This window comes from Falco punctatus (genome assembly GCF_963210335.1).
Source record: "Falco punctatus genome assembly, chromosome: 3".
Taxonomy (NCBI): domain Eukaryota; kingdom Metazoa; phylum Chordata; class Aves; order Falconiformes; family Falconidae; genus Falco; species Falco punctatus.
In genome coordinates, this window is record NC_137582.1 from 31072199 (window position 1) to 31085359 (window position 13161).

At 41.5% G+C, this 13161-nt stretch overlaps 2 protein-coding genes across 5 annotated transcripts in view; one reads left to right on the plus strand and one right to left on the minus strand.

Moving 5' to 3' along the window:
* Positions 1-10398, plus strand: part of CCNE2 (cyclin E2) — a 23637-nt gene extending 13239 nt beyond the window's left edge. For 3 of the 4 annotated variants that reach the window (XM_080379456.1, XM_080379455.1, XM_080379457.1), the window contains 7 exons: positions 2024-2159; positions 4593-4739; positions 5789-5884; positions 6656-6790; positions 7534-7645; positions 8441-8595; positions 9041-10398. In XM_080379456.1, coding sequence (XP_080235582.1) covers positions 2024-2159; positions 4593-4739; positions 5789-5884; positions 6656-6790; positions 7534-7645; positions 8441-8595; positions 9041-9142 — 883 coding nt within the window. In that variant the 3' untranslated portion in view covers positions 9143-10398. The remainder of the gene's footprint in view (positions 1-2023; positions 2160-4592; positions 4740-5788; positions 5885-6655; positions 6791-7533; positions 7646-8440; positions 8596-9040) is intronic. The other variant, XR_013926778.1, reaches the window with a different exon arrangement.
* Positions 10345-13161, minus strand: part of INTS8 (integrator complex subunit 8) — a 25619-nt gene continuing 22802 nt past the window's right edge. Inside the window, exons 22-27 of the mRNA XM_080379454.1 lie at positions 12348-12451; positions 11777-11827; positions 11070-11143; positions 10933-10997; positions 10786-10829; positions 10345-10555 (exon numbers count right to left, since the gene is read on the minus strand). Coding sequence (XP_080235580.1) covers positions 10439-10555; positions 10786-10829; positions 10933-10997; positions 11070-11143; positions 11777-11827; positions 12348-12451 — 455 coding nt within the window. The 3' untranslated portion in view covers positions 10345-10438. The remainder of the gene's footprint in view (positions 10556-10785; positions 10830-10932; positions 10998-11069; positions 11144-11776; positions 11828-12347; positions 12452-13161) is intronic.

Below are 13161 nucleotides of genomic sequence, written 5' to 3' on the forward strand. Positions count from 1 at the left end.
ATCAAATATGCTGAACTACTGTAGTAAAATCTGTTGTTGTATCGTGACTGTATAATAGTGGACAGTACTGAACCCATACCTCTGCTTGCATTCTCATCCCGCAAACAATTCAGTGTCCAAAAAACCCAGAAATTCTGTGGGTGGTTTCCCCCCACCCTGATCTTATAAACACACTGGACAGATAATTTTTGCCTTTCAGAGCTGTCCTTTTATAAATTAACACTGGAGACTCAAAATGGTTAGGAGGCATGTGATAGTTAAACTAAACTTCTTTCAGTCTTGTTGGAACAGAGTGACCAAAGAATACTAAGGGAAGTTTTCTTTAAGAACGTAAAAATGTACAAAACCGCAAATAAATTTGGGGCAATATTGCTGTTCAGGTAGCTTGCTAATGCCACACAGTTTACTTGGTGCAGTCACAGTTCTAGAAAGTTTCCTTTCTGCAGAGGGATAGATTAGCTGACCAGAATTTCTTAGCCATTCAGGTGTATTAAGATGAGTACGCTGGTTGCTGTTTGTATCATCCCAATGTTGAGTGAAAGAGCTTTTAAATTTACTGCAATGCATTAGGAAAAACTGCTGAGGTGAGTAAGAGAAGCAGCACATGAAGCATTACTTTAAAAGCACCTTTCTAGATATGTGATGTTTTTATCTGTTCTGGCCAAAACTTTATCAGAACTGAGAGATGCTGCATGGTGATGTTTTGCCTCAGTGCAAAGCAGTAGGTCTTTTACAGTCTCTTTCACTGAGTTTTGAACTAAACCGCTTTTCTATTACTCCCAAGCCTGCTTTAAAGAACAGTAAGCTTTTCTCTATACCTAGCAAATAAGATTTTTGTATGTGTTGGAAAACTTAGTGCCAAATAGTTTTTTACAAATAATTTAAAAAAACCAAGTATGGTGGATAAGAGAATTTTCATGCACTCCTTTAGCAAGTTGTTGGAAACTGCTGGATCCCAAAAATATGTTCAGGTACCGAATTCCATGCAGGGGGTTTAAATCTTGATGTTGACCTCTTGTCAATAGGCATTTGGTAAAACTGAGCTCTATCCTTTCTGACTAGCTGAATAAGAGGATCATTTACTCTCTCCTGCCTTCTTTCTGAACTGCTGTAGGAAGATCATAATAGGAGATGTCTCGATGCTTGCCCACTTAAATGGGGAGACTTGTGCATTAAACAAGCAAGTATCTCTCCAGCTTTGAAGTATGATGGCAGCAGAATGGAACTGATCTGGGTTTGACTTTGTAGGCAATACCAGTGATCAGGTCTGTTTAATACCTCAGTTTCTGCTTGAGAAAAGGTAAATATATAACTCCAAAAATTTCAGTAGGAATTCAACATTATATTAATTATGTGGTCTCCCTTTTAGCAACTGCAGGATAAGAAGTACATCTACAAAAAAGCCCTCACCAATTCATAATAACAATAATTAAAAATTAAACCCAAGCTATATTAATGGTATAGGCATCTTCTTCCCAAGTAGCACTTGAGTGCTAATAAATTTCAAGTTAGCAATTAACAAGAACTCGGTGTTTTTCACTATTAACTGTTTCTGAGCCTTAAGGTAGGCTAGAAAAGGAAGGGATGGATGAGTAACATCATCTGTAAATGTTTTTCTCAAAGTAAACTGAATAACTTTGTGTATGTTTTGTGTTTCTTGGGGAGTTGGGGTAGTTGTTTTTTCTTTTTTATGGGGAGGGTTTAGTTTTTATCTTTCTCTCTGGACTGCTACCTAACTAGGCAAAATAGGAAATCTGGTTGTATGTGCAACTTTGGGATGCCCGTGTTCAGTTCTATTGCCTGTTCTATAAAACCGGACTTGCTGATCATCTTGGCAAGTTGCTGTTGTGATGATAGAAAACTGCAGGTATACTTTGAACATTTTATAATTGCCATAAGGATCTTGTAGTATGTGCAATTTTTCTTTTTGTTCCTAGATATCTGTAAACAATAAATAATGTTTTATACTCCTTTTGTGAATGTGTATATACTTAACAATGCTTTGTGTAACTTTATTCCATAGCTGGGGAAATTCCAAAGATGTCTGGTTGAACATCCTGAAGAAGGAGAACAGATACGCTCATTGCAAACATTTCACATCACTACATTCTAGTTTGCAACCTCACATGAGATCAATACTGTTAGACTGGCTCTTAGAGGTGTGTTCTTTTAGTTACTTTGCGATGTGTTATGCCTGTGAAGTAGGCACATAAAAGATCTGATAGCAAAATGTGCGGTAATGATGAATGCCCAAACTAGTTTGCAACGGGAGGGTTACAAGTTACTGCTTTTGATCCCCATGCTGTGCTACATTCAGGTCTTCCTTGGCAGGAGATGCTGAACCTTCCACACAGGGCAGTACTCTAATTTTTGCTTTTGCCACGCTAGTTCCTGGGAAGGAGAGAAGTCTAGTTTTGTGACACTTACTGAAAACGCTGTAGACAGATTAGTTACGGGGCTCTAACTTTACATCTTAGACTGTATCTAAGCCACGAGACAACTGCATCTGTTATGAGGATTTGAGTTACCACCCTGGCCCTGTCTACATCAAAAGTGCTTAGATGTCAGCCTCAGCACTGTTTTCTGACTTATTAGTGATTTATTAATTCTGTCCTATGAAGAAGAGAGCAGAAGAAATTAGTGTATTACAGGCTGACATCTGAAGGTTCTTGATGTAGGCAGGCTCTTATTTGAAGAGGATTACAGATAAATTGTATCCATATTCCAGTCCAATTGCTTGACTTAACACTACTCCAGTTGTCAAACAAAATGGAAGCTCTCGGTCTTGGCAGCCTATGCAAAGGGATATTAGTGTTGTAAATAGACAGCTACATTCTGGAGGCGTTTCCAAGAACTCTGTATAGAGCATATTTAATTACCACTGCCAAAAGCAACGTTAGACTTGGGCAATCCTTGTCCATCTGTAGAAGGGGTCTTGCAGGTTTACCAATTCCGTATCAAGTACTCCAAGGAAGCAGATGTTACAGTGATGTTACAGTGGCCCTCTTGCTGTCTTGGAACAGTGCTAATAGCAAGGAATTTCAAGGGAAAGGAAAGGTTTTGGTTTAGTTTGGGTTTTATGGATTTATTTTTTTTTAAATACAGTCTGAATATAAAAGCTATTCCAGCTGTGTACTTCAGTGCTTCCTCTGATGCATAGTTTGCAGACCATTATTAAATTGCATTTTGTTGCTTTTTTTGAAAATCTTGAACTCAGGAAATCATCCAACTTCCAAACAGAGATGTCAAACAGCCTTGTTGTTGTCTAGCTCGGTAGTTCTATATGCCACAGTGGATTAAAATTCCAGCAATTTTGAAAGTTCTCCAGTAGCTTCTGACATTGTCTTCTGTAACACCATGGTCGAGATGCTATTTAACATGACCAAACGTTATTATATTTGGGCAATACACTTGTACAGAAATTGTGTCATTTTTTTGTGGGTGCAGCTGGTCTGTACATTTTTAGTTCTGAATCTTGTTTGGAGCAGTAGTTACTAATATCAAAGTAGCACATCAACTGATAAATACTATCAGGTCTAAAAGAATGAGCTGTAATGTTACTGCCAACTGTTGCATTTTTGATTGTCAGGAAGGGTTTTAATTCGCAAACGAGCTTGCAACCTTATCATAGGAAATAGTTAGGGGTAGTGATTTGTCTTGTATCCGCGTGAAATAATGGAGTGCTTTGTATCTATTTCTTAGATATTCTTTTCTCTTCATTGCATGTAGATTATAAGTGATTTATAAATATCCAACTAGTGTGTAGTTGCGGAAGGGATACAGAGTTGCAGATGAGCTGGCTTTGTGGTAGACCCACCCAAACTCAGTTGGAGATTAGCAGAGAAAGTAGGCCACTGCCTAAGATCTCCAGGCCTGGGCAGTCTCCTTTCCTTTTTTGTTGAACTGGCATTTGAACCACTTTGATACAATGCAGGTATTGAAAGTTCTCCCTGCCAGGGAAAGCCATAACCGTATGGAACAGATGGCTGTTCTTGCAGTTTTGTTCCTGCTTAGTGAGGCTGTTGGTGTGCCTGAGGGGCTGCAGGCAGTGTTCCTGGCTTGCCAGCAGAGCCCCCTCAAGCTGGAGCTTCCAGGTTTATTTGCTGCAGAGCCAAAGACTTCGAGTTTTTCAGTGGTTCTGCCCTTGGACAGACCTATTAGGAATACAGGGGGGATCTGCTCAGAGATTTCAATTTGAGGTTTGAGCCCAGAGTATTCTTAATCAAGCAAACTAGTGGGGTAATTTTGCTGGGTGTCCCTCCCCCTCTCATAAGACTTTCTTATGTCAGTGGAAATTGTACTCATTTTTTAGGGAAACTGGATGCTATTTAGATTGGAAAAAGCATACTTTGGAAGTATGGTAGTGCATCATAGGCAATCCATGTTTAGGTGGGAGCATGGGAAATACTTTTTCCAGTCCCATATTGACCACTACATCCTAACACACTTAGGTATACAATAGTTTGTGTGTGCAAGAGATAAAATTGTTTATACTGTGTTTTAGTATTAAAGCTTGGATGCTCCAATGTGTGTACATAGACTTTTATAACAGATAACTGAATTGTTTGGGGTTTTTTGTTTTCCTGTTGTAGGTATGTGAGGTGTATGCACTCCACAGGGAAACCTTCTACCTAGCTCAAGACTTTTTTGATAGATTCATGTTGACGCAAAAGAACATTAACAAGAGCATGCTTCAGCTTATAGGAATTACCTCATTATTCATTGCCTCCAAACTTGAGGTAAGAAGCTCTGTTACAGAGTTGAGGATATTAAGATTGGAATAACTAAAAAGACGGTGATAATGTATGTACACTACCAAGTTAAAAATATTCAGACAGAATACATACAACACTGAAGGTCAGAAGGGGAAATTTTTTTTTCCTCTTCCTTCAGTTGCGCATATGTCAATCTCTTGGAATGTAGTCTTTGTCCTCCCTTTCCTCAGCAGCAGGGAAGGAGGCTGCACAAACTTAAAAGGTATGCAAATGTGCTAGGAGTAGTTTTGTTTTGTTTTGCCTTTTCCCAAATGTACAGCAGTTGGCAAACAATCTCAGGAATGGGTGGTGGGACTTGAACAAAACCAAGCCTAAGTCTCCAATTGCCTGTACATCAGGCTGATATCCCTGAAAACCTTTACAGTGGAGCCTTTTTCTTTTAAAGTGCAGTGGTGGTGATACATCTTGTTGGCAAATTCTCTTTTACTAAGACAGCTAGGTATATTTGGCCCTAACTGGCATGACTGGGCTGGCAAATTTCTTTGTTAACCATCTACTGCACCATGGATTTTGCCAGCTACAGTGTTTGTGGGATTTTTTTCTCATCTTTTTCTAGCATGTTGGCGGGTTTTTTTCCTTTTTGTTTCCTTAATCTATGTGACTATATCAGCACTGGTATTGCACATAATCTATCAGCAAGCCATTTCTAACACAGCAGTGTGCTGTATGAGAATTAGGATGGAGTATATCTTTGCATCAGATGGAATGGCTGAGTAGAAAGTGGTATAAATGAAAGGATATTCTGATTGCCTGGTCAGCATTTATTTCCCAGAAAGCTAAAAGAGTTGCAGTAAATCTACTGTGTTTTACAACAGATAATATATAACCTAATTGGTTTTAGTATCTCCTCATTCTGTAAGTTTCAAGTCACTCCATATAATGAGAAAAACACTGTTCCAGCTTAAGAAAAGTTACTTTTCAGTCCATATTGAAATATTATTTGCTAGTATCTTCTCAAGCTTTCTTAGAATTCTAAGGCACTCTAATCTTCACTTCCCTCCCTCCCTTTAAAGGAGATCTACGCTCCTAAAATACAGGAATTTGCTTACGTCACTGATGGTGCTTGCAGTGAAGACGATATTGTAAGAATGGAACTTATTATGTTAAAGGTAACAACTTTGTTATGTTTGTAAGTGCTTCTTAAAAGACTGTCCAGCTGAGCCTTGTATTTTAATGTAACTTACTTGCTTAAAAGAGGAACACGTTTAGTTTGTCCCTGTTTCTGCAAAACAATGAAACTTTCACTGTATGTGCAGCGGACCCCCAGACCCCCTGGCTGGGGTGAAGTCCCCGTCTGTTAGAAAAGGACAGGATTACTTGTATGAAAGTAAAAGGCTTTCAGCAGTTGCAGCCAACCACAGGACAGGCTAGAAGGCTGTTGCTGTAATGTCCTGCACTTGCCAGGGTCCTTTGCTGTCCAGGAACAAGGGCCTGTAGGAGAGCCAGGCAAAGAACTGATGTTGCCTGGTGCCCCTCACGTTGGAAAGGCTTAATCTTTACCATCACAGAACTCCTTATACAGTTATTCTTCCTTAATAGATGTGAACCGCACGGTCAGGCAGGTAGCTTTGAAGGCTTGGGAAATATTCTTAATTTCCCAGCTTCTGAATGTGGAAGATACGTAAGATTCATCTGCACAGGCATAGGGACACATGTTTGTGCTGATTTTAATACACAGAATGATACTGTTCAAAAAGTAGTGAGAATACAATCTAAAATTAATATTTGTCCTTGAAATTGTACATAATATTTAGGGTCTTTTGAGGATCTGTGCAGTAAGCTGAGCGATCTTGAAAGAGGAGGTGTGGGAAAAGAGATCAGAGGACAAAACTATCCTTGTGTGGTAGTCTAAGTGTTAACTGTTTGTTTAATATTTGCAGGCTTTAAAATGGGAACTCTGTCCAGTGACAGTTGTCTCTTGGCTGAACCTCTATCTTCAAGTGGATGCTTTGAAGGATGTTCCGAAAGTGCTGCTACCTCAGTATTCTCAGGAAAAATTCATTCAGATTGCACAGGTAGGTGGTAAACTGTATTGAAAAATGCTTTTTGGAGCCATTACAAGCACACTGAACCTTACACCCCAAAAGCCGTTAAAGCATGCTTTTCCTTGTTTCACCTCACCCGTTACTCTGTTAAGGAGTGGGCAAGCTTGACTCTGCCAGAGTGCTTCATACTCAGTTTTGAGGACGAGCGCCCATGTGTTTCTTGTCTCCCTGCTCTCATGGATTTCAAGACTTTTCTGTGCACTGGAAAAATAACAGCTCTGAGAGGAGGGATAGTTTAAGATGCTGTGGACAGTTAACTGTTTTTACCTGTATTGTCTGTAACAGTGTTCCGGTGTAGTTGCCCAGGAGGCAGGCTGATGAGCATTTTGACTACTTGGAAACTGCTTTGGTTCAGTTTTTACAGGCATGTGTTGTGTTGAGCCTCAGAGAGGCTTACTGAAGTGTAGATTGGTCCAAGTCACTGAGCTGCAAGGTGGTATTTAAGAAAATACCTTTCTCGAGCTCTGCTAAGAGTTTGTGTAACACGTACAAGTGAAGTGTCTTGCATACTACTGGTAAAGTGCGGATTGGTTTGAGACCCACTTGAACCGTAGGTTGGTGCCAGCAATTAATTAGATGTGTGCAATTGATGCTAAAAAGCTCAGGCATGTCATAGAGCATAGGCTGTAGGACTGCTGTATGCATAGCAGTTTCTGAGACAGGATTATACTAAAGTACCATCCTGTTAAAATTTGTGCCTCTTATTTCCTCAGCTGTTAGACCTGTGTATTCTGGATGTGAATTCTTTGGACTTCCAGTACAGAACACTAGCTGCTGCAGCGCTCTGCCACTATACCTCAGCTGAAGTAGTTAAGAAAGTTTCAGGTAAGCAGCCTTTGCAAAAGCTTGGTTTTGTTAGGCTGGGAATGCTGGAAGCTGTCACGTGCCTGAGGCTGCCAAGAGTGTAGCGTATTGGTTTACCAGGCTGCCAAAGAGCAAAAGCTACACGGACACTTGAGCAGTTTGTTCTGTTCTGTGGGGTCCTCCCAGTTTTATTTCCCTTCTACCAATGTTTCAGGTGTTTCAAAGACTCAACTCTTTCAGAAGCACAGTCTTTGCTAAGGAAATGAAGCGGGTTGACCCTTCTTACTTTTGGGCTAATACTGCTCTATGACTTCCAGTTGTTTTGGGGATCATTAGCTACATGTTAATTAAGCTACTTTTTCTCCTAAAATGGAGTTATCAAGCAATCACCCTTGTCTGTCAGCCATATTCAGTTAATCTTTGTGCTAATTCCCACCAGCCTGTTCCCTACAAAGTGGGGGGGAGAAAAACCTAAGCCCACTTAAGCCCATCTCATGTGTTGCCTGAGGTTCCATAAAGGGCTGTGACAATAGTGTCTGTTTTTATAGCTATAAATATCGTCATTTATATATGACCCCAAAATCTTGTGTTCAAGGTGGAAAAAGTCACTGCTTTGCTCAAGAGGCCTATGCTCACTGTCTTCGGCCACACCACTTTGAAGTAACAAGCACAAGGAAACACTGGAAGTTTCTGGGAGGGTGTTTCTCAGTTTTTATCTGCAGTATTACTTATTGTTGGTTTTAAATTTACAACCATCTTGTAACACTGCACAACTCCTTTGTGATTTCTAAATACATTACCGCGTTCTTCCTCCAGGCTTAGACTGGGAGAGCATTTCAGAGTGCGTGGAATGGATGGTTCCCTTTGTGAGCGTGGCAAAAAAAGTCCCTGCAAAGCTGAAGAACTTTAAGAAGGTTGCAGCAGAAGATCGACATAATATCCAAACACACACAAATTACTTGGACATGCTGGTATGTGGTTTGTGGACTTGCAGTTCAGGCAGTTGAGAGTGCGTTACACACCCCTTCTGCTGAGGCAGCTAAGGGTGGCTGAACACCTACCTGCTCACACCTGGCCTGGCTCACCTCAGCCAGCGGGGCCAGCGGTGCCAGCGGTGCCTCACCTCTTGTCTCTGGCTCCTGCTTGATGATGCTATAAACTAAATGGGTTTTGCCAGAACACTCACAGACTGCAAGCAAAGGCTTGGATTAGAAGTACTGGTGGAGTGTGTTTACAAGATAATAATCTTTACTTTGTTGTGTAACATCACCTTGGGTTTTTATTCGGTATCCGAAATCTGGAGTACATGAATTGTACCAGCACTGTGAGGAAAGCGCTGCTGAGTGAACACTAGTGAAACAAAAAAGTAGAACTTGTCAAAGGTATTAACTGTTGTCTTCCTCCCCTGACACACAGGAAGAAGTTAACAGCGGAGTAGCATCTACTGCCCCGGGTCAGTTATCACCTGTGTCAACAGGAGGAATAATAACCCCTCCCAAAAGTACGGAGAAGAAATGAAATATGGACAACAAACATCATGAACAGTTTTGGAAACAGGACTTGGTGCTTCAGAACAAGACCCCGCTAAAGGTGACTCATGCTCTTTACGGCTATTCAAGACTTGAGCAGCAGATGGAAATTGAGACCAGTGTCCACCTACAGGCTTGGTAAAGAGTTAGAGCCAGCATCTGTCACAGGAGCCCAGACTACTTTAGTCCATTCTCAGACATGACCTTAGTTCAACTCTGACCATTCCTAACTTAACAAATTTCAAGAACTGGTTATAAATGGCTGAGTGGCAAAGTTTGTCCACTCAATCTACATGTCAAACTTGCTTTAACTTTGGCTAGTCATACAGAACTTAATGACAGCTTGTACATATTACCTCTTTTTGACTTGGTGTTGTGTTTTTTTCTCTTTTCTTGGTAAGGTCAGAGCTTAATGCCTGTCAGTTAGTTAGTTGCCCATGAGCTCAGGTGCAGTATTAGAGGTAAGCAGTTTACTTTTCTGAAACCACTCTGCCCTTGCAGTGCCATGTAGCCAGCCCTGCATCAAATTCTAGCTCCACGGGACACTGACAAATTTAAGGTGGCCCCTTAGGGCTGGTATGAACTTGAGTTCTGGTGTATCACTGACCTCAGGTAGGAGTAGAAGCAAAGAACCTGCTGCTGAAGTAACCGTAACTGGAAGGACAGTCTCGGAAGGAAGGAGTGCTAAGACCCAGCCACCAACTTTCAACAAGAACTGGAGAGGGTATGGAAAGAAGGGAGCTACTGGTACTCTGCAACCACTCATGTCATAGGAACAGTATTTTAAACTTAACTGTGGAGCTGTATTTTATCAGTGTTCATAAACAGCATTAACTACTGTGTTTTTCTTGGGATATTCACTACCTCTGAATCACTTCTGTGATGAAGGGACAGTACTGGGAACGATGGCTATTGGTCCTCCTCCCTCTTTCAAGGGGGCTCCCACCTGTGCCCCACATCCAGGGACAAGTGTTACATGACAGCAAGCAGTCCACAAAGCTGCACTAGAGCGTCAGGTGCCACCCACATTCAACTCATGCCAACTTCACAAACTTGAATTCAGGTCTTCTTCAAACAAGCCATTGTGGAACTAGCTGAAGTTGCCTCCAGCCTTCTGTATAGTTTGTAAAAATAAGGGGTTTATTGTAAGATTTCCTCTATTTCTAAAGAGAAAAGATTCTGGACTGTAAATGTTGTATAAAAACTTAAATGAATTTAAAAAATAAACTCTTGAAAGATTTTTTTTATTCCTGCACATTTTATAATAGTTCTGCCCAGCATTAGTCTAGAAGTAAAGTTTTGCCATTGCTTGAAGAAACTTCTTTTTTCTTCTCTGCGCAGCAAGCTGCAGGACCTCCTCAGGATTGCTGGCATTCAGCTCCGTCTGGCCGATGGCTTTTATCTTGAAACAAAAGAGGAGATATCACTAGCAACAGGCCATCCGCTCAGGCTCTGCCATTACACGGCCCCCTCAGCGCCGGTGCAACAGCTGCACACTGGCATCCAGGTGCTATTAAGAATCGCCCAACAGAATTAAAACGGGAAGTGGCCATTCTTTTCAAAGGCGGGTTCAGGGAGGGCAAGGTAACTAAAGGCAAGCCCACTGCCTCCAAGCCCCCTGCATGAACTTACTGCTATCTGTCGCTTGTCTGTCTCGCCCCTTTTGTGGTGGAGATCTGAGGGTGAGTCAAGGAAGGAGAACGGGGTAGGAAACAGACTTTTTCCAGCCACAAACACCCGGTACGAGCCTTCTGTAGTGCTATTCCGTTGAAAGGATACATGTCAAATACTCCAAGATGGTGACATCCCAGATGTATTCGTAGTAAGAATCCATGGCATCATGGCTGAAAGAGTACAGGTTAGGTAATTAAATACACAGCATCTGCATGTGTTATCAACTTTGCAGCAACATTTACCTGTTTTGTTCCTGCAGTGCCTTAAATGCAGTTTTATAGTCTACTTCTCTGAGGAACTGGCATAAAATGGCTACCTGTAAGGAAAGACTCTGGGTGATTCTGACAGCATTAATTCCCCAAAGACCGAAATCTACACAAGACCTCAGTAATTCCCCCCTTCCTACACTCAAGTGCCCGTTTCCACAACAAGTTCTGAGCACCTGAACTTCGAGAGCTCATTCCAAAACATCAACAACAGCAGCAGCTAAAGGGAAGAAGAAGGGGGTTTACTCAAACCCAAATGCATTTAACAGCTGTTATGTCAGTCTAATATAAGGCTTATTATTTCTTGGGGTTGTTCATTCTCCACTGCAACAGCCACATGGGGCTATCATGAGGAACAAGGCCAGGTTCCCAGCACCGCCCCACAGACACTGTACTTTTTCTCAACTCTACCAAAAATTAAATAAACCTGTAGCCTAAGAGAAAACCAGGACAAACAAACCCCTGTGACTATTTCTGCTTTTTACAACATTTCCTGGTATGTGTTTATTTACTCATTAATCTCAGTCCTTTTAGTGTCCTAGAAGCAACATAACAACAAAATTACTTTATTGCTGATTGCATTTGGATTCAGTTTTACTTTTTAGAAAATTCCTCCCCTGCCTTTTAACATCAAAGTAATTATAAACAAATGTTTTAGTTAATGCCATGCTTCACCTCCTTACCTGGGTGTGACAGTTGAGTAAAGAACAACACTTGATCATTCTTTTTATCACCTACAGGATAGTTAAACCACAAGTTTTGAAATGACAGTATTGGAACACAAACAGCAATCCCCCCCCCCCCCTTTTTTTTTAAATACAAGGGATCAGCTAAACAGCTACTGCCATTCTGAGCTGTCTGCCTGCCCGGCCCTGCACAGCCTGGTGGAGCTGGGGGATCCCCACACCACACCATGATGTGTGCGCTCTGAAGCTTTTTCATCTGCTCACTACTGCACTGGAGTCCAGTGCCAGTGCTCTCCTCGCTGGTAGCTCAGCACGTTCAGGCTATATGAACTAAGAGAGAAAGCCTGTGCTTCAGCAAAGGAGAAGCTTCAGATTTTCTACGGGCTTCAAGCAACAAGCAAAGAAAAATGGATCTATGATGATTCATATCCCTCAATGCATCAAGATATAAAACCTTACAGGCTACGGGAACGCAGATACGTTGAGCAGTTTTGTCTCTATATAGAATTAGGACGTTGACTGAATCTGAAGAGATATTTCTGTACATCTAAACCCCATTTTAACTCACCTGGTCTGTGTATACATCTGGTGGCACCATCTTATTAAAGAAGTCTGAGCATACAGCTCCTGCCTGTAGATAATAGTGAAGGGCTGCTGAATACTGATTTGTTGCTGCAATGGAAAAAACACAAAATAAGGCCTTAAAAGTAAACATAGCAGGTATTTCTAAGACTCAGATCAGTTGTTTATAGAATTATTCAGACACATATATTTCATAGCTGAATTCTACTGGGAAAGTGACTTGCATATCACTGTTTAAAAAGCACAAACACACAGGAGGTGGTAAAACAGTGATAGAAAACTACACAACTGGGAAAACTAGTAACACGGGCAAAGCTGTGCCTTTTGAGAATTACTTTTTATTCTTCAGATAGTTGATCTTAAATCCATCAAGCTTATGAGTGGAAAAGTAGTTTGCCTTCACCGAGTGTAGCACACGGGTGGTAGTGACACGGTTTAGTGGGTATGGGTTACAGGGAGCCAGCTGACACCACCACACACATCTCGTGGTTAAGCACTAGTTCTACTCCCAGTAAGTTCTTACTGAACAACGCTCTCTGGTGAGAGCGGGCTGCTTGGCCGCTTTGTTCCTGAAATACAGACCTGACACATACCAGGCACGCTCCAACCCTTGCTCTTCCAGTACCAGCTTCTGAGGCTCCCTACAGAAATGCCCTCCTGCTGGGGCACTCTTCTACCTGGGGCCAGCAGTAAATACTGCCGGTTTAGAACCTTGAATCGCTCTCCCATATACAAGGTGACAGTGCTAAACACTGGATTAAGACCCCTCCCTTCCCCCAAGGGTTATAAAGCATCGTCTA